The sequence below is a fragment of the Nomascus leucogenys genome, chromosome 11 (assembly GCF_006542625.1).
Source record: "Nomascus leucogenys isolate Asia chromosome 11, Asia_NLE_v1, whole genome shotgun sequence".
NCBI classification, from domain to species: Eukaryota; Metazoa; Chordata; class Mammalia; order Primates; family Hylobatidae; genus Nomascus; species Nomascus leucogenys.
The window spans coordinates 77,327,427-77,348,075 of NC_044391.1; the positions used below are offsets into that span (position 1 = coordinate 77,327,427).

Here is a 20,649-nt window from a genome sequence, read left to right on the forward strand (position 1 = left end):
CCAGGTGTGGTGGCACGCACCTGTAATCCCAGCTGCTCAGGAGATTGAGGCAGGAGAAACACTTGAACCTGGGAGGTGGAGGTTGCAGTGAGCCGAGATCATGCCACTGCACTCCTGCCTGGGTGACAGACTGAGACTCCACCTCAAGAAAAAAAATAAAAAACTATGAATGGAAAATGAAAAACCCCAAACAAGGAAACATAAATTAAAAAGAGACTGAAAAGGACCAAAAAATCCAATCCTTTAGAAATAAAGAACTAAATTCATTTGATAGAAACATACTTTAAAAGCAAGAAAGTCTAGATACCCAAGGTACCAAAAGAAAAGAAGGCCAAAAGGAAAACAAAGTGGCCATGGACCCTGTTGTTTTAAAGACAAGATTGCAGGGGAAAATTGTAATGTATTTTCCTCACTCATTGCAAGGTTCATGACTGACATCCCTCATAAAAGACAGATTAACAAGAGAAAAACCTACAAAAAATTTATTTAACATAAATTTTACATGACACAAGAGCCATCAGAAACGAAGACTCAAAAACCCAGGGAAAACTATGTATATTTATGGACGATCATGCAGAGGACAAATGGGTATGACCTGATGGTATTAAACTTGGGGAAGCTGGCCGGGCACGGTGGCTCACACCTGTAATCCCAGCACTTTGGGAGGCAGAGGCAGGCAGATCACCTGAGGTCAGGAGTTCGAGACCAGCCTGGCCAACATGGCAAAACCCTGTCTCTACTAAAAATACAAAAATTAGCCAGGCGTGGTGGCACATGCCTGTAATCCCAGCTATTCGGGAGGCTGAAGCAGGAGAATCGCTTGAACCCAGGAGGCAGAGGTTGCAGTGAACCAGGATCGCGCCATTGCACTCCAGCCTGGGTGACAGAGCAAGACCCCATCTCAAAGATAAAAATACATAAATAAATAAAGTTGGGGGAGCAAGGCCTATTTGTTCAGATTCTTCTTGGCCTCTGGGGATAGAGCAGGCTCCCTGTGAAATGACAGTCTTTTGATCTACTTTCAAGAGAGGCAGGTCAGAGAATTCTTTTATGGCCAGCTGCAGGAAAGAAAGGTGGCAGAAGGTCAGAGAGTGACTTTCCTGCTTCTGCTGTGTTCTCAATTTCCTTCAACTTAAAATACTCAGTATGCCAAGGTGCCACATTTTGGGGTGTCATGTTCTGAGCCCCAATAAGACCAAGAAGTAGTAAATCCTCTTTTTAAGAAAGGCAAAGAGCATGGGCTTTGGTCTGATATCCAGCCTAACAGGGACGTTTTACTTTTTCAGATGGCCCTGTTATAACCATCCCAGTGACAAAGACCTAGCTTTTCTAAAATTACCCGGTTCAGCTTGCCCTTGGGTTATCCAACAAGCTGGTCTACAATACTAACCAGAGACAAGCTGAAAAAGTGAATGCCAGCCCAGAAAAAAGCTGCCAGCCAATGGAAATTCTCCACCCAAGAACCACATGACCTTCACATAGGTGTTAATACTGCCACCATCTAAGTGGAGCACAAGAATAGTCAGCAATGGTGACTGTGCATGAGAGGAGACCCCTTGATCTGCATTTCTTATTGCTCACCTTGTCCATAAAATCAGGGTTCCCTACTACATCATCAAGGGAAAGGTTAGATGAAGTCACAGGATGACCTACATCAGTCTCACTTTTATACGGCTTAACTGGAAAGATAGTAGTATGCTGGCTGAGCTGGTAGAGGCCATCAGAACTAACTACAGTGATAACTATGATAAGATCTGACACACTGGAAGACAATTACTTAGGCCCAAATTCTGTAATTCACAATGCCAAGTTGGAAAAGAAAAAGGCTCAAGAGCTTGCCACAAAACTAGTTTAAATATACTCCGTTAACTTTCTTGTAAATAAAAATAAAACATCCCCTTAAAACAAAAAGTTATTGAGGCATAGAAACCAGGAAATAAAAACTAGGATGTGACTTCCTATCCTATCCCAAAGAAAGGTAATGAAATAAAACCATATTCACACACAAAATCTTTGGAATACTTGGGACCTCACTGAAAACGAATGTTTAATTTCTAAAGGTTGCAGAATCCATTTTCTTATGTTCTAAGAAGGAGTCAGGGCCAGGCGCACTTGCTCATGCCTGTAATCCCAGCACTTTGGGAGGCCGAGGCAGGCGGATCACGAGGTCAAGAGTATAGAGACCATCCTGGCCAACATGGTGAAACCTTGTCTCTACTAAAAATACAAAAATTAGCTGGGTATGGTGGCGTGCGCCTGTAGTCCCAGCTACTCGGGAGGCTGAGGCAGGAGAATTGCTTGAATCTGGGAAGGGAGAGGTTGCAGTGAGCCAAGATTGCGACCCTGTACTCCAGCCTGGCAACAGGGCAAGACTCCATCTCAAAAAAAAAAAAAAAAAAGGAGTCAGGCAGCAGCAGACTTCTCATTCTGTGCTCTTGACTCTAACAGGAGTCAACTATCTGGACTAAATGATAAGTCTGACTTTTCTCAGTATCATAAACCATTAAAAAAAAACTTGTACAGACTTTGTGGATGTAAGCGGATTATTGCTGGCCTGGCGAAAGAAGCTTACACTGTCAAGATGATTTTATCAGCAAGTTTGTGTGTGTCAAATCCTAGAGCCAATTTAAATTGGCTTTAAATTTTTTTTTTAATTGCTATCTCAAATAACAATAAATTGGGAAGCAGGGCAGTTCAAGCACTGGCTACTTCAAGGGCTCAACAATGCCAGGCATCTCAGTTTTTTCTATCCTCTGTGCTTCCATCCTCAGTACATTGTTTTTTTGTTTGTGTGTTTTGTTTGTTTTTGAGACAGAGACTCACTCTGTCATCCAGGCAGGAGTGCAGTGGCGTGATCTTGGCTCACTGCAACCTCCACCTCCCAGGTTGAAGCAATTCTCCTGCCTCAGCCTCCCAAGTAGCTGGGATTACAGGTGTGAGCCACCACATCTGGTTAATTTTGTATTTTTGGTAGAGACGGGGTTTCACCATGTTGGCCAGGCTGGTCATTGGTCTCGAACTCCTCACTTCAAGTGATCCACCCGCCTCAGCCTCCCAAAGTGCTGGGATTACAGACTTGAGCCACCATACCCAGCTAGTACATTGTTTTTGTCCTCTGGATTAGCCCCCTCATCTAACAACAGGTAGAAATTAGCCATTCTTTATTACAAGGAATGGTCTAAGAGACCCTGCCCCCAAATTCACAAGCAATTAGAAAGCAGTTAGGAGAAAAAAGCTACTTTGGACATAAAGCATAAAGAATTCCTTTATTATAAATAGTGAAAATTCAACATGGCTGCCCAAAATAACTAAAAACGACATAGTGGTGAAGAGTTAAACTTTCTCTTCACACATTAGCACTATATATGTAAATCATTCAGCCTGGCAAATTCTCATAAAGTGTTTCATCTTTCCTCAAATCATATTACATTAATTATAATTTGTTTAAATTAATTCTGACATTATACTTATAATAATCATCTCTTTTTAATATTTAAATACCATTAGACTAACACTTTGATCATTTGGCAAAACTTCCATTTTGAGTCAATGAAAAACGTCCATATATTTACATATTTTACTCTTTGGAGAAAGTTACCTCTAGATCTCTTGACCGTTTCACCCTTTTCTACGAAAGTGTATGCGACTTATAAGTTCTCTGAACTTCAGTATTAAGGAGTAGTTGTTCATGTTGTCTTTCCATATTTCATAAGTCCTTTTAAGTTTGTCATAATAACTTTCTTTTTTCAAGTTGAAATCTGATCCTGTTATTTTTAAAAAACTGTCCTTTTTCCATATTTCTCTCCAGGAATCTTTGAATTTTTCCAAATAACTTTCTTTTTCAGAGTCTTCCTTCCATATTCCTTCTCCTTTTTTTAAGGCTGTTAACTCGGCTTTAAGTAAGTTTCTGTGAACTGTCCAATAGATTTTAGAATCATATTTAAGCCCTTTAACAAGAACAGTTTTGCCAAGGCCTCTTCTCAAAATCTCTTCATTCAGATTCACACTGAAATATCCACCCTTGAATTTAAAAATAATACAAACCAATTATTTAAGATAATTGTTGTTACACTCATCACATCTTATTTACCTTAAAAATCAGTCATTCAACAATTTTAATCCTCAAAAGAAAAGGCAAAAATGGTCCCCAAGGCTCCCCCAAAACAGCTCTTGCTAAATCCAGGGATTTTTATTACTAGAAGAGACCCTTGCTCAAAATCAGTTGACTCTTTTATAACATGGAATTCTCCACAGACTCACTGTTCTCCTAACCCAAAGAGGTGAGGAAGCAATAAAGTACGAAAAATGTGTTTTTGGTCTGTTGGTGGTTCTGTGGAGGGGAAGTGGGACACACAAGATAGGCAGAGTGACAGTAGGACCAGCAAAAGAAACTAAGAGATGAAGAGAAACTAAACTAAAAGTAGCCAAATGCAAAATGAACCGAATCATCACTGAACTGTTAAATTAGGTTCAGAATTCCAGTGTTTTGGACAGCACTGGCAAGTAAACACATTTTTTAAAGACTTCCCTCAAAATAATTAACACAAAAATGGTCTTGGCCATTGAGTCTTCATCCTACAGGAAATTTCATTCATGGAATACCTCACCTCCTAATGAAACTGGATAAATGGGATTTTTTTTTTTCATTAATTTACTGTATAAAGGAGATCCCGGCAGGGCGCCGTGACTCATGCCTGTAATCCTAACACTTTGGGAGGCCGAGGCGGGTGGATCACAAGGTCAGGAGTTCGAGACTGGCCTGGCCAACATGGTGAAACACCGCCTCTACTAAAAAAATACAAAAATTAGCCGGGTGTGGTGGCAGGCGCCTGTAATCCCAGCCACTCAGGAGGCTGAGGCAGGAAAATTGCTTGAACCCGGGAGGTGGAGGTTGCAGTGAGCCGAGATCGCGCCACTGCACTCCGGCCTGGGTGACAGAGCAAGGCTCCATCTTGGGAAAATAAATAAATAAATAAAACGAGATCCTACCTAGATATTTCTACAATCCTTGTGGGATTTTAATCTTAACAAAGTGTTAATAAAATTTTGTTCCTTCAAATTGAGAAATTTTTAGTACATGATAACAGTTATAAAGCAATTATCATATTTTTCTAAATCTTTCAAATCTTATAAGCTCATTCCCTTGAACCAAACTCAGAATAATTAAAATTCCATTTCACACATTAGCAAAATTCAAACAGGAGAAGTAAATTATCACTCTATGTGTATAGCATAGTTTGGTCACCCAGGAAGCAAGATAAAATAAAGATATGCTTATAAGATGAAGTGTAGGCTCAGGAGCCAGGAAGAGTTGGGTTTGGATACGGGCTCTTCTTCCAGGTTACCCTGACCAAGACAATCAGTTTCCCTAAAAGTCCTACCTGAAAGTGGGAATAAAAGCAACAACGTGTAAGGTGGTTCTGAAGATAAGTGACATAATATAAGCATGGCACCTTAGCTCAGTGTCTGGCACATGTTGACCCTCAAAATATACATAATTGCTACCTTTATCATCGTGATAATCATCTCCTTTTTCTGGTAATTATACTCTTTAACTTAAAAGCTAATATTTTTGTAAGGCCTTTGGGATGTTTTATACAACTTTGTATTATTAACTTACTTTTTTTGTTTTGTTTTGTTTTTTTGAAGCGGAGTCTCACTCTGTCACCCAGGCTGGAGTGCAGTGGCACGATCTCGGCTCACTGTAACCTCCGCCTCCAGGGTTCAAGTGATTTGCCTCAACCTCCTGAGTAGCTGGGATTCCAGGCACCCGGCACCATGCCCAGCTAATTTTTGTATTTTTAGTAGTGACGGGGTTTCACCAAGTTGGCCAGGTGGGTCTCAAACTCCTCACCTCAAGTGAACTGCTGGCCTTGGCCTCCCAAAGTGCTGGGATTACAGGCATGAGCCACTATGCCCAGCCTTTATTAACTTACTTTTAAACTTACTTTTAAAATACAAGATACTTCAATCAATTAGTTTTAGATAATTCTTATTTTGAAAGTACTGAATATCATCTGGACATGCAAAAATTAATGAATTTCATTAAGCTTTCTATTAATATTTCAAAAAGCTTTTAAGAATTAAAATGGTTTAAATTCTAATCATCTTATTTTATTTAAAAGAAGGGGTCTCTCTCTGTCGCCCAGGGTGAAGTACATTGGTGCGATCATAGCTCACTGCAGTCTCGACTGCGTAGGCTGAAGCGTTCCTCCCACCTCAGCCTCCTGAGTTGCTGGGATTACAGGCACAAGCGACTGTAACCTCATAATTATAATTTTAAAAGCTGAATATCATAGAAGTGATCAAGGTATGAAAACCTATCTGATGGCCCACCAAAAAAATCTGGAGTAAGGCACATCCACATCCTGTTGAATCAGGACAGTGATTCAACAACAAAGATGAAACTGTCATTTCCAGTTATACAATGGCTATGGCCAATCACAAAGGTAAGAAAACTCTGAGGCAACATCTTTAGATGACTCATCACTGATCAGAACTAGTACTTAAGATGTTCAACTTTACAGTTCAAAGATTTATACACTTAGACCTATCAACGACATATTGGACCAGACTAAGCAAACCCTCAGAAAACACCCTGGCTGTTTGTAGTTTCCAGCTGACAAGCCTCACTCAACAAGTGGTTTATAGTAACAAGCATGATGTAATATACCCATATATAAATAAACATATAATGATACTCCCTAAATTAGCAATGCCCAGAGTCCTTAATAATTTGAAGTTTATGGTGGCTCATGCCTGTAATGCCAGCACTTTGGGGGGCTGAGGCAGGCAGATCACCTGAGGTCAGAAGTTCGAGACCTGCCTGGCCAACATGGCAAAACCTCATCTCTACTAAAAATACAAAAAATTAGCCAGGTGTGGTGGTGTGTACCTGTAGTCCCAGCTACTCGGGAGGCTGAAGCAGGAGAATTACTTAAACCTGGGAGGCAGAGAGTGCAGTGAGCCAAGATCATGCCACTGCACTCCAGCCTGGGCAACAGATTGAGACTCTGTTTCAAAAAATAATAATCATAAATAATAGGCCAGGCGCAGTGGCTCATGCCTGTAATCCCAGCACCTTGGGAGGCCGAGGTGGGCAGATCACAAGGTCAAGAGATCGAGACCATCCTGGCCAACATGGTGAAACCCCATCTCTACTAAAAATACAAAAATTAGCTGGGTGTGGTGGCACGCATGTGTAGTCCCAGCTACTCAGAAGGCTGAGGCAGGAGAATCACTTGAACCCAAGAGGCAGAGGTTGCAGTGGCCGAGATCGTGCCACTGCACTCCAGCCTGGCAACAGAGCGAGACTCCATCTAAAAAATAATAATAATAAATAATAATTTGAAGCTTTTCTTAATTTTATTTTTTCTATATTAAACATATATTACATATGTAACTAAAATAAAATTTGTATACAAGACACCTGTGCATAATCACTATCAGTAGCAGTTTAAAAGGCAAAAAAAAGTCAGTCCCATTATATATCCAAAGTTCTAATTAAATAAGTGTTTATATATAAGTAATAAGAAGAATAAGATATTGCTAGTTATTTCTTCACATTGCTTACCTTATTCACCAAAAGATAGCAAAAGAGTGCTGAATTCTCCTTTCCAAGAAGTTGGAACCATAGTAATTGGGAAGGTTTTAGCTCTTTTTGTAACCATGCCTTCCCAGTTTCAGCGAGTTCTACTCCAGCCAACTTAACCAGCAAAGCACCACGTGGCTCTTCTAAAAAGGTTAGGTAGAAAAGAGTTTAGCTTTAACAGCATGTTGTAAAAGCAAATTCCAATCAGTTGGCCTCCAAAAAACAAACAAATATATTATGTTTATTTATAAATACCCAGTCTCTCTAACTGTAGACCCATTTATTTCTATATTCAAGTTTTCTTTTAAAACAATACCAGTATATATAACAGAGTAATTTCAAAAACTCATTTTTTTTTCTTTTTTCTTTTTGAAACAGGGTCTCACTCTGCCACCTAGGCTGGAGTACAGTGGCGCAATCTCGGTTCACTGCAGTCTCTGCCTCCCAGGTTCAAGCGATTCTCGTGCCTCAACCTCCTGAGTAGCTGGGATTACAGGCATGCACCACCATGCCCGGCTGATTGTTGCATTTTTAGTAGAGACAGGGTCTCGTTATGTTGGCCAAGCTGGTCTCGAACCCCTAGCCTCAAGTGATCCACCCACCTCGGCCTCCCAAAGTGCTGGGATTACAGGCGTGAGCCACCGCACCCAGCCTTCAAAAACCCATTTCAGTAAGCTTCAGAACAAGTAGTGAGATTTAACCAATTTAACCTTCTTTTTTTCAACCTCCCATGCTTAGTTTTACACATACACACATAAAGCTATAGGCCTTCAGTTTAATAATATGGGCTATTACCACCAAAAGAACCACAGAAACTGCTTTTTCACTTAACTTATTGAAGATATCTTCCCATCTCAACAAATATTGATGTACATCAACACTGTTATGCTTATACATTTTGCAAAACTGACTTCCAGACTTAGAATTTTATCAATTGATATTCTAAGTAGCATAATATGAAGAAGACCTGTTTACCCAAACCCTTGATAGAATTTTAACCAATGTAATTTTAATGACAAGATTTTACTTTAGAAAAAGTTTATAACTTTCCAAAAAGGGATAACAGCTGACAAAAAAACTTAGTGTCTTTAAAAAAAATTATACACTTAACATACATTAAGATCTTCCATAATGGTTGAAAATATAAAGTTAAATCCGTCTATTCTCCAGGAAAGAAATAATACTTTAGTTCAAGAAGATATCCTAGAACACTGTTATATTATTTGATAAAAAAATAAATTTTATTAGGATACGGGCTTCTTAAAACCTGTCCTAGAATTTTAGTTTAAGAAGCACCAAAAGCTATAAGTAATTGCACTACTGCACTCCAGCCTAGGCGACAGGGCAAGAACTTATCTCAAAATAAAGAAGGTCAGGTGCGGTGCCTCACGCCTGTAATCCCAGCACTTTGGGAGGCCGAGGTGGGCGGATCACCTGAGGTCAGGAATTCAAGATCAGTCTGGCCAACATGGTGAAACCCCATCTCTACTAAAAATACAAAAATTAAGGCCAGGCGTGGTGGCTCACGCCTGTAATCCCAGCACTTTGGGAGGCTGAGGCAGGTGGATCACCTGAGGTTAGGAATTCGAGACAAGCCTGACCAACATGGTGAAACCTTGTCTCTACTAAAAATATGAAATCCTAGCCAGGCATGGTGGCACATGCCTGTAATCTCAGCTACTTTGGAGGCCGAGGCAGGAGAATTGCTTGAATTTGGGAGGCGGAGGTTGCAGTGAGCCAAGATCGTGCCATTGCACTCCAGCCTGGGCAATAAGAGCAAAACTCCCTCTCAAAAACAAAAAAATATATAAAAATTAGCTGGGCGTGGTGGTGCGTGCCTGTAATCCCAGCTACTCAGGAGGCTGAGGCAAGAGAATCACTTGAATCTAGGAGGCGGAGGCTGAAGTGAGCCAAGATCACGCCACTGCACTCCAGCCTGGGCGATAGAGTGAGACTGTTTCAAAAAAAAGAAGAAGAAGAAGAAAAAATAAGGTATTTGTAGAATGATCATACTTTTACAAAAACTTTGTTACAATAATACACAAATTAGATTAAGGCAGTACATCCAACAAAGATTAAATTATGTCAAATCATTAGTACATAATGAGTTACAGAAAGCCTGAAAATTCTGAGGTCCCTCTCCAATCCTATAATGTTGCCAACACCACCAATCCTCTTCCAGTAAGACATGCTGATAGTGGCAGGAGGCAGTCAAATTCCCAGGAAGATAGGGGCAGGTGCCCGGTGAAACCTGACCTTCAAACCAAAGACAGTTTAAAGCCTAAAAACCAAGCTACAAGTCTCAGATAAATCCATGGACTGGATGAGAGCCTCTCTTCTTATTTGGTGCTCTTTCCTCTGATTGATCCCCACCCTTCACCTATTTCACATATGGCTACCCTTCCCTAATTGGTTTTTGCACTGTCATGCCCATCTTTTAGTGGTGCACTTTTTTAGCCTTTTTTGCATACTCACAAACCAATCAGCATGCACTCACCCATTCTGAGCCTAAAAAGCCCCAAACTCAGCCACACTTTGAGACTGCCTGTCTTCGGGCAGGGGACTACCTGACTTCAGGTGGCGGGGGTTGGGTTGCACAACTCAGGTTCCCTCTCTGCTGAGAGCTGTTTTATCACTCAACAAAACTCTTTGCTTTGCTCACCCACCAGCAATCAGCTAACCTCATTCTTCTTGGATGTGGGACAAGAATTGAGACCCACTGAACAGTGAGTGCAAATGAGCACGGGGTCCAGACCAGGGTGCAAGCCAAGTGCAGCCCACCAGCCCAAGTGGGCAGAATACCTCCTGTGGCAAACCCGGGGCCAAGCAAGGTCCAGGCAGGGGCATCACCAGCTGTGGATGTCTCTGGTGAAGCAGAGCCAAAAAAATCCTGTGTCAACCCCATAGTCTTTGAGACCAAAGCTTTTGGGACCAAAAACTTGAAGTGGATGGTCCATTAATCTAATGAAACACTATCAACCTAAATATTAATATCCTAATTAATTACTTGACAAAGGTCATTGCATTCCTTTAAATTAGCAAATTCCCCATTGAGTATTTAAAATATGATCAGTAAGAATTTAAAAATAAATCTTCCAGAAACAAATTGCTTTTTTGAAAAAGCAAGTGTTACCTTTATTTTTTATTTTTTTGAGATGTAGTTTCTTTCTTGTCACCCAGGCTGAAGTGCAGTGGTGCAATCTTGGCTCACTACAACCTCTGCCTCAAGTGATTCTCCTGCCTCAGCCTCCTGAGTAGCTGGAATTACAAGCGCATGCCACCACACTCCCACCACCACACCCAGCTAATTTTGTATTTTTAGTAGAAAGGGGTTTTGCCATATTTGCCAGGCTGGTCTTGAACTCCTGACCTCAAGTTATCTGCCCACCTTGGTCTCCCAAAGTGCTGGGATTACAGGCATGAACCACTGTGTGTGTGTGTGTTTGTGTGTGTGTTTTGAGACATAGTTTTGCTCTGCCACCCAGGCTGGAGAACTATGTGTGTGTGTGTGGGTGTGGGTGTGTGTGTGTGTGTGTGTGGTGTGTGGAGACATGGTTTTGCTCTGCCATCCAGGCTGGAGTACAGTGGCATGATCACGGCTCACTGTAGCCTCAACCTCCCAGGCTCAAGTGATCCTCCCATATCAGCCTTGCAAGTAACTAGGGCAACAGGCACACGCCATCAGGCCCAGCTAATTTTGTTGTTTATTTGTTTGTTTTTTGAAATCAGTTCTCACTCTGTCACCAAGGCTGGAGTGTAGTGGCACAATCTTGACTCGCTGCAACCTCTGCTTCCTGGGCTCAAGCAATCCTCTCGCCTCAGCCTCCCAAGTATCTGGGACTACAGGCCTGCACCACTACACTCAGCTAATCTTTATATTTTTTGTAGAGACAAGGTTTCACCATGTAGGCCAGGCTGGTCTCAAACTCCTGCACTCAAGCGATCCACCTGCTTCAGCTTCCCAAAGTGCTGCATTACGGGTATGAGCCATGGCTAATTTTAAATTTTTTTTTGTGGAGACGGGGTTTCACAATGTTGCCAGGGCTGGTCTCAAATTCTTGGGCTCAAGGGATCCTCCTGCTACAGCCTCTCAAAGTGCTGGAAATACAGGCATGAGCCACCACACCTGGTCTTTGATTTCTAATCTATGAATTTTTTAGTTTTGTGTTACTGTGACGTGAATCCCTCTATCTTCTCAGCCCTTCAATAAATCTTTTATACAAACATCAAAAATAAATAAGTAAATAAAACCCAATTCATAATAGATGGGATGACACAGTAGATGCTGGTTAGGAGGGGAGAACAACTGAGGCTCCAGTGGAGTAGGCCAAGATTACTCTAACAAAAAGGTAGAACTTGGCCAGGTGCAGTGGCTCAGCCTGTAATCCCAGCACTTTGGAAGGTAGAGGTGGGCCAATGTCTTGAACCCAGAAGTTCAAGAAGGTCATGGGCAACACAGCGAGACCCACTTTCTACAAAAAAAAAAAACTTAAAAATTAGTGGACATGAGGCCAGGTGCGGTGGCTCACGCCTGTGATCCCAGCACTTTGGGAGGCCGAGGCGGGCGGATCACGAGGTCAGGAGATCGAGACCATCCTGGCTAACATGGTAAAATCCCGTCTCTACTAAAAATACAAAAAAAAAAAATTAGCCAGGCGCGGTGGCAGGCACCTGTAGTCCCAGCTACTTGGGAGGCTGAGGCAGGAGAATGGCATGAACCCGGGAGGCAGAGCTTGCAGTGAGCCGAGATCGTGCCACTGCACTCCAGGCTGGGTGACAGAGCAAGACTCTGTCTCAAAAAAAAAAAAAAAAATTAGCTGGGCATGGTGGCTCGTGTCTGTAGTCCCAGCTACTTGGGAGGCTGAGGCAGGAGAATTGCTTGAGCCAGTAAAATGGAGCTTGCAGTGAGCTGAGACTGTGCCACTGCACTCCAGACTGGGCAGCAGAGCAAGACTCTGTCAAAAAAAAAAAAAATTAGTGGACATGATGGCGCACTCCTGTAGTCCTAACTGCTTAGGAGGCTGAGGCAAGAGGATAGCTTCAGCTTGAAAGGAGGAGGCTGCAGTGACCCATGATTGCACCACTGCACTCCAGCCTGGGTGACAGAGCAAGACCCAGTCTCAAAATCAATCAATAAATATAAAGTGAGACTTGGATGTTTCAAATAAACAGAGAAGCAGAAGGGAGTAGAGAGTGACTATGTCAAGTAAGGGAAGGATCATGATTATCTAGAAAAACTACAGACATGAGATGAAAACTGAGGCAAACCCCACTAGGGAGTCTGTTATATTTCTGCCTCATGAGATGGGTGGGAAACTTTGTGGCTAAATATTTTTGAGGTTTTAAAGAGAGACAGGATATAATACAAAAACTGATTTTTTTGTAAACAACTCTGGATCTACAAAATACTATCAGTGGATTCATGACAATGTACAACTTCATGAGACACATGAAGTTGTATGACAGCATAATCATCTACACCTGTGTCAAAAACATTTTTTTTTTTTTTACCATTAGGGATAAGAGAAGCTTTGAATAATTTCCTCACTAGACTGCAGGTTTTATGACTACCATAGGCATGTGCCCATTTTCTTTGCCACTGTACTGAGACAGTGGCAATAGCACAGGCATTCAGTAATAATTGGAGGAATGAAGTATTCTAAATGTTTCCGTTCATAAAATTTTTAGGCTCTGTGTGTGTGTGTGTGTGTGTGTGTGTGTGTGTGTGTGTGTGTGTGTGTGTATGTGCCTCCTCATTCATACATACCAAAAATAAGATAGCAGAAGGGATAGGTGGCACAGAATTGTCATTAGGAAGGAGTCTTAGAAATCTTATAACTCTCCTGTTTGATGATGGTGGGTACCACAGACCAAAAGTAGAAACAGAACACAGCTCCTCACACCAATCTGTGTTCTACTACACCACGCAGCCTCTACTACTATGTTGAGTCATTTGAACCAAACCTTCTTAGTAAGAGTGACCTCCATTTTTAGGACCTGGATCTTAGCCCTCCTCAGAAATAGAATAAACATCTATTTCTATTACATAAACCAAGGAGTAAAAATAGTGAGAGGAACACAGGAGCTTTTAATTAACTATTTTAAAATGAAGACTATGCTCTAGCAACTTACTGTAACATTCAAAATGGTGTTTGGGTAGCAACTTTCTAGCTCTAAAACAATTTTACAGGTAAATAGGTTTCATGTCTGAGAGTGCAAAATGATCTTTTTCACATAGCAGTTTATGTTAGTCATAAAACAGGCATTAGCACTATCATGACATTTGTAGTGGTTAATATCTGTTGAGAGGTATAAGACATTTAACATCTGTTTCTTTAACTTCTACATGTCTATAGAACATGCAGTTCTGAACTAAGTGATGGAAAATCTGTTTTCTAGCTTTGATTTCATCATTATTAGCTAGATGGCATTTAATCTCTATAGAAAATATTAAAATAAGTGGAGGAGAAAGTGGGAATTTAAGGACTTCTAAGGCTCCCTTATGCTCTAAAATTCAGATTCTATGTACCAAATTACATAAATACTTTATTATTTGTGTGAGATCCCTTAATAACAAAAATCATACATGGCAATTACAGTGCTGTTGCATTGCATGATTTCAGGAGGCAGATTTCTATGGAATATCACCCCTGTAGACATGCAATGCATAGCCTGGACAACCACAGGTGTGGCTGGCTAAGCTCTAATGAGTCATTACTATCAGATAGGAGAGATTTAAATTATTACGGCAACTGAGAAGCTAAAGGACTTGTGAAGTGTAAATCCTGCTTAGAGCTGAGATGGCCAAAAAAGGCCATCCTTGGTAATCTCTCTTCAGGGAGCAACACTCATTAAAACTGTGTAAGTTCTCTTTGGTTTATTAAAATAATTAACTGTATCAAGTATTTGGGGGGGGAAAATCAATCTTGTTCCTTTACAGTTGTACATTATTGAACACAGTGATATTCGTTCATCTTGGGACTTTAAAAAAGCAAGAACTCCTTTCTTCATAAAATCAGAATGTTAAGAAGGGCCATAAATAGAATTAAATTAATCCATTTGACAAATTTTACCAAGTCTCTATTGGCTAATAAGTCTTTTTCTAGGGACTTGGAATACCAAAATAAAAAAGGAAAAACTCCTTGCCCATCAGGGGCTCACAGTTCAGTAAGGAATATAAACCTAAATACATAATAATAGCAGAAAAAGGTGAATAAGTACTATAATTGCAGTGTATCATAAATTGTTGTGGGGTATAGTAAAGAAAGAGGCTAATTCAGCTTGGCAGTTAAGGAGGCTTTACAAAAGAGCTGACAGTTGAGCCAGATCCTAAAGAATCAATTGATGTTCAACAGAGGCCAAGACACTCCAAGCAAAGAGCCAGGCCCAGGGTTATGAGAATGCATATAAGCAGCAGGAAGGACTGTGTGCCTTGGGGCTTTGATGTGAAGCAAGGAAAAATGGGAATTGCAGCAGGAAAGTGGCATCTTACACCAAACTTGTCCAGTCTGCAGCCTGTGGGCCACATGCAGCCCAGGACGGCTTTGAATATGTCCCAACACAAATTTGTAAACTTTCTTAAAACTTTATGATACTGTTTTGCTTTTTTTTTTTAGCTCATCAGCTATCATTAGTGTATTTAATGTGTGGCCCAAGAAAATTTTTCTTCTTCCAATGTGGCCCAGGGAAGCCAAAAGATTGGATACCCCTGTCTTACACCCTTCCTCCCTGTGCCTCAGTCACAGGAGTCTTGGTATGTCTTGTCAAAAGCATCATGCTCTTTCTCACCTATCCTCTTCCTAGCTAGCCTCCTCTTAATTCTTCAGGTCCCTGATTAAATAACAACTCCTCAATGAGGCCTTCTCTGACTAGTCTATATGTATAGATTCCATACTGCCATCCCCAAGACCACCCAGAATTATCCTAGTATCCTGCTCCTTTTCTGCATAGCTCTTAGGACAACTTTTCATTTGTTTGTTGTCTCTCCCACCTAGACTGCAAGCTTCAAGGGTTAAAGGAGCTTTGTTTTACCCAACATTGTACAATTAGCTTAGGTCCTAGACCATAATAGGTGCTCAATATTTGTGAAATGAATGAATGCTTGAATGAATGATTGAATAGTTCAATGTAAAAAGGAGTGAAGGGGCGGGGTGGCTCACGCCTGTAATCCCAGCACTTTTGGAGGCTGAGGCGGGCGGGTCACCTGAAGTCAGGAGTCCGAGACCAGCCTGACCAACAAGGAGAAATCCCATCTCTACTAAAAATACAAAATTAGCTGGGCGTGGTGGCGCATGACTGTAATCCCAGCTACTCAGGAGGCTGAGGCAGGAGAATTGCTTGAACCTGGGAGGTGGAGGTTGCGGTGGGCTGAAATTGCACCACTGCACTCCAGCCTGGCAACAAGAGTGAAACCCCATCTCAAAAAAAAAAAAAAAAAAAAAAAAAAAAAAAAAAAAAAAAAGGAGTGAAAGAAGAAAGGAAATCTGAGCCAAAGTAAGCACCTCCTTATATATAAAGCCAAGAATTGAGACTTTCTCATGGACAGTGGAGAGTTATTAGGAATTAAAATGACTTTTTTTTTGCTATTTTATAAATAACCTCTAATAAAAGAAGACCACAATAGTTATTTAGTTTCATTAATCTTGTACCTTACTTACTTCTCAATGAAGCTATAATAGGTAAAGTAATAGGTATATGTTCAATTTCTAAACCATTCTCAGTTATTCGGCGTAATCGTCCACGCAGTTTAACATTTCTTCTTATAAATTCTACTGGAATATCTGAAGAGCTTGTAAATTTTGATGTCTATTGATTTACAAGGAGAAAAATATAACCACTTATTATTATTGTCATTTCAAAATTTAAAATGTCAAATTATCAAAACATTTCACAAGAATACATAACCATGAACATTTTAAAATTTAGTTCCTAATTTTATATTACTTTAATATTATTTCATCAAAAGTGTTTATGGAAACATTATTTACAAATCATTATTCACCATTTTCAAGCCACCAAATAAAGACATTAAACAGACTCCTAACTTGTAAGAGCTTATAACCTCAAAATATGACACAGTTCATCAAAAGACATCGAGTATCTATCTGTACCTGGCACTACGCAAATCTGGTTAAACGGTCTCTAGCTTATTCCACGTAAGTACAATCTATTCATGCATATACTGATGGGAAAACTTAAACAAAGCTCAGTCAAATTAAATTAGAACCTTAACCAACCAGGTTTTTTTACTGTCATTTTTTTATCTTGTAGGAGAAAAGGCACATTTAAAAAAGAAAAAAGAAAAAAAGGCCAACATTAGTAATGTACTACAATCCCTAACACTTAGGTGATATTCTGGGATCAATCAACACTTTATGCCTATTTTTTCCACATTAACAATACTATAAGCTTTGTTCATAATTATGGCTAGTTAAGAGACTCACATAACAGAAGGAAAAGCCAGGCACAGTGGCTTATGCCTATAATCCCAGCACTTTGGGAGGCTCAGGTTGGAGGGTTACTTGAGGCCAGAAGTTTGAGAACAGCCTGGGCAACGATAGCAAGATACCATCTCCACAAAAAAATGTAAAAATCAGCTGGGCATGGTAACACAGAACAGGAGGGTCACTTGAGCCCAGGAGTTTAAGGTTACAGTGAGCCATGATAGCACCACTACACTCCAGCCTGGGTGACAGAGCGAGAACGTGGCTCTGTCAAAAAAAAGAATAAATTAGTACCCAACTTCCTATGACAGTAAAGTTGAACTGAAGATTTTTATAACCAAGAATAATGTAGGAGACAAACCCAGAATGTGGAATATACTATAGAATAAATCACTTGGTTTTCCCGACAAATCAATGGCATTGGAAAAAAGAGGTGGCAAGGTATTATAAAATAAATGAGATTTAAGAAATAAATAAAATATATAGACTATTTGAATAGATCATCTATTTCTAAAAATCATAGTGACAATTGGCCAGGCGCGGTGGCTCACGCCTGTAATCCCAGTACTTTGGGAGGCTGAGGTGGGAGAATCACCTGAGGTCAGGAGTTCGAGACCAGCCTCAGCATGGAGAAACCTCGTCTCTACTAAAAATATAAAACTAGCCGGGCATGGTGATGCATGCCTGTAATCCCAGCTACTCGGGAGGCTGAGGCAGGAGAATTGCTTGAACCTGGGAGGCAGAGGTTGCGGTGAGCAGAAACCGTGCCACTGCACTCCAGCCTGGGCAACAACAGCGAAAGTCCGTCTAAAAAAAAAAAAAATCATAGTGACAATCAAGATCTTCTGAATACAGACTGGGTATTAGATGATTCTAAGAGATTATTGTTAATTTTATTAGGTGCAATAATATTAAAGGACAAACTAACATTACAGATCTTTCTTTTTTTTAGACAGGGTCTCGCTCTGTGGCCCAGGCTGCAGCTCAGTGGCATAATCCTGGCTCACTGTAGCCTCGACCTCCTGGGCTCAAGTAATTCTCCTGCCTCAGCCCCCCAAGTAGGACTACAGGTGTGCACCACTACACCTTGTTAATTTTTAAATTTTTTGTAGAGATGGGGTCTTTACTTGTCACCCAGGCTGATCTCAAATTCCTGGGCTCAAACAATCCTCCTGCCTCATGAATTTTGATGTCATAAACTAGGAAATACATATCATCACCTTCTTGCCAAAATGCTTAGGCTGAATCTCACAAGGAAAGAAACAAATTCAGATTATAGAACATATTACAAGACAACTGGCTTGGACTCTAAAAATGTCAGCATCATGAAAGACAAAAATTGTTTTTAAGTAGGGGTAATGGCCAGATGCGATGGCTCATACCTGTAATCCCAGCATTTTGGGAGGCCGAGGAGGACAGATCACAAGGTCAATAGATGGAGACCACCCTGGCCAACATGGTGAAACTCCATCTCTACTAAAAATACAAAAATTAGCTGGGCGTGGTGGTGCATACCTGTAGTCCCAGCTACTCAGGAGGCTTAGGCTTGAACCTGGGAGGTGGAGGTTGCAGTGAGCTGAGATCGTGCCACTGCACTCCAGCCTGAGTGACACTCCATTTCAAAAAAAAAAAAAAAGTAAGCGTAATATTCTAGATTAAAGGAGTCTAATAAGACATAACAACTAAATATAATGCATGATCCTTGATTGAATGTTGGATTGGGCAAAAAACAATAAAGGATATTTTTTAGAAAATACATCTGAATATGAACTTTATGTAAGATTGCTGCAGAAATGTTAAATTTATTAGATGTGCTTATATTAATGTGGATATGTAGGAAAACATCTTTGCTCTTAGGAAGTACACTATGAAGTATTTATGGATGATGTCTCATGATGTCTGCAACTTGCTTTGAATTGGCTTCACAAAGGGAGAGAGAATACAACTGTAGCAAAATGTTAACAACTGGTGAATCTAGGTGAAAGGAAAATGAATGTGACAAAATTTTTTAGGAGAAAAAGTTGGGAGGAAAAAGATTCTGGATCTACTGTCAATATTCATTCAAGAATGTGAAATATGCAGAATATAAACGAAAGAGAGGAGAAATGCTAAATCAAACCACAAAGAATTTGAATCACAGGACAAAGTTGCTTATGACAAGTTTATGGGAAAAACTGAGAAATACAGATTAAATATCCACATAGTCAGATGGTTCCCAACATGGTTTAGTGAAAACACTAAAGGAATACCAATAATTAATCAATATCAATGGAAAGCGGTACTCTAGGGGTGATCTACGGAACTCTGACCTCCAGTTTAATAAGATCATGAATGACTTGAATGATAGCATAAGGAACAAACATCAGGATGGCTGGTTGTTTGGAAGGATATGATTGCTGGAAGTCAGGATAAGTATTCAAAAAGATTCTGACAACCAGAATAATGAACTAAATTGTAAAGACTCCTCCTGTACTCCCCAAAACTAATGAAGGATGGGAGAGAACAAATTAATACCTATAGTGCTTATATGGGTGATATTTAGAGATTTTAGGGAACTGTGAACTCAAAATGAGTAAAAGTATAACATTGCTGCTAAAAACAAACACACAAAAACAGAAAAAGTGCAACCTGGTCTCCTCACCACCAAAAAAACAAAGTTCAACCTAAGGTAACATTTTTAGGAACAAAATCTAGAGCAAGAGAAGTGAGAGACAGGTTGTCCTAAAGCAGGCCCTAAGGAGAATATATTGTACTACTCTGGAGATCTTTTTTTTTTTTTTTTTTTGAGACAGAGTCTCGCTCTGTTGCCCAGGCTAAAGTGCAGTGGTGTGATCTCAGCTCACTACAATCTCTGCCTCCCGGGTTCAAGCAATTCTCCTGCTGCAGCCTCCTGAGTAGTTGGGATTACAGGTATGCGTCACCACACCCAGCTAATTTTTATATTTTAAGTAGAGACGAGGTTTCACCACATTGGCCAGGCTGGTCTCAAACTCCTGACCTCAGGTGATCCGCCTGCCTCAGCCTCCCAAAGCACTGGGATTACAGGCATGAACCACCGTGCCTGGCCATGAGATCATATTTCATAAAAGGCTTTAACAAACTGGAACAAAGCCAGAAGAAGAGAAAAAAAAAATTGTAAGGTGCCTGGAAACCATATCATCCAGGAGAACTGACAGTACTTTGCCCAGGGAAAGAAAGAGTTAAAAGAAGTAGAATGGCCATTAAAGATGTCTTCAGCTACTAAAAGTGCAACCTTTTTAATTCTGGTGTGTTTTCTTACAACATACTTAAGAAGGTCAAAAAGTGCCTTAATATTTGGAGTTTTATAAATTATTAAGAAGCTGAGGGAGGAAATCAAAGGAGCACCAATGTTCCTGCTCTCAAGGAGCTCACAGTCTATGTGAGAAAGATCCCATTGCCTCCATTTACTTTATATCCCACAACAACAGAAAGCTCAAAGCTATGCTTCTGTAACACAGCAGGGACTATTTGGAAGATGAACAAAAAATATACATAAAACAACCGGAATATTGTAGAGCAATACATGAATAGGTTTAAGATAAAGCATATATCAAAGGGGACAAAAAGGGATAGATCCAAAGGATAAGAACAGAT

General features: G+C 40.4%; 1 protein-coding gene across 1 annotated transcript in view; it reads right to left on the reverse strand.

The window, feature by feature from the left end:
• Positions 1–3,287: 3,287 nt before the first annotated feature.
• C11H3orf33 (chromosome 11 C3orf33 homolog) overlaps positions 3,288–20,649 on the reverse strand; it is a 42,831-nt gene continuing 25,469 nt past the window's right edge. The window contains exons 3-5 of the mRNA XM_003256329.3: positions 16,249–16,396; positions 7,574–7,734; positions 3,288–4,020 (exon numbers count right to left, since the gene is read on the reverse strand). Of these exons, the coding sequence (XP_003256377.2) occupies positions 3,619–4,020; positions 7,574–7,734; positions 16,249–16,396 (711 nt within the window). The 3' untranslated portion in view covers positions 3,288–3,618. The remainder of the gene's footprint in view (positions 4,021–7,573; positions 7,735–16,248; positions 16,397–20,649) is intronic.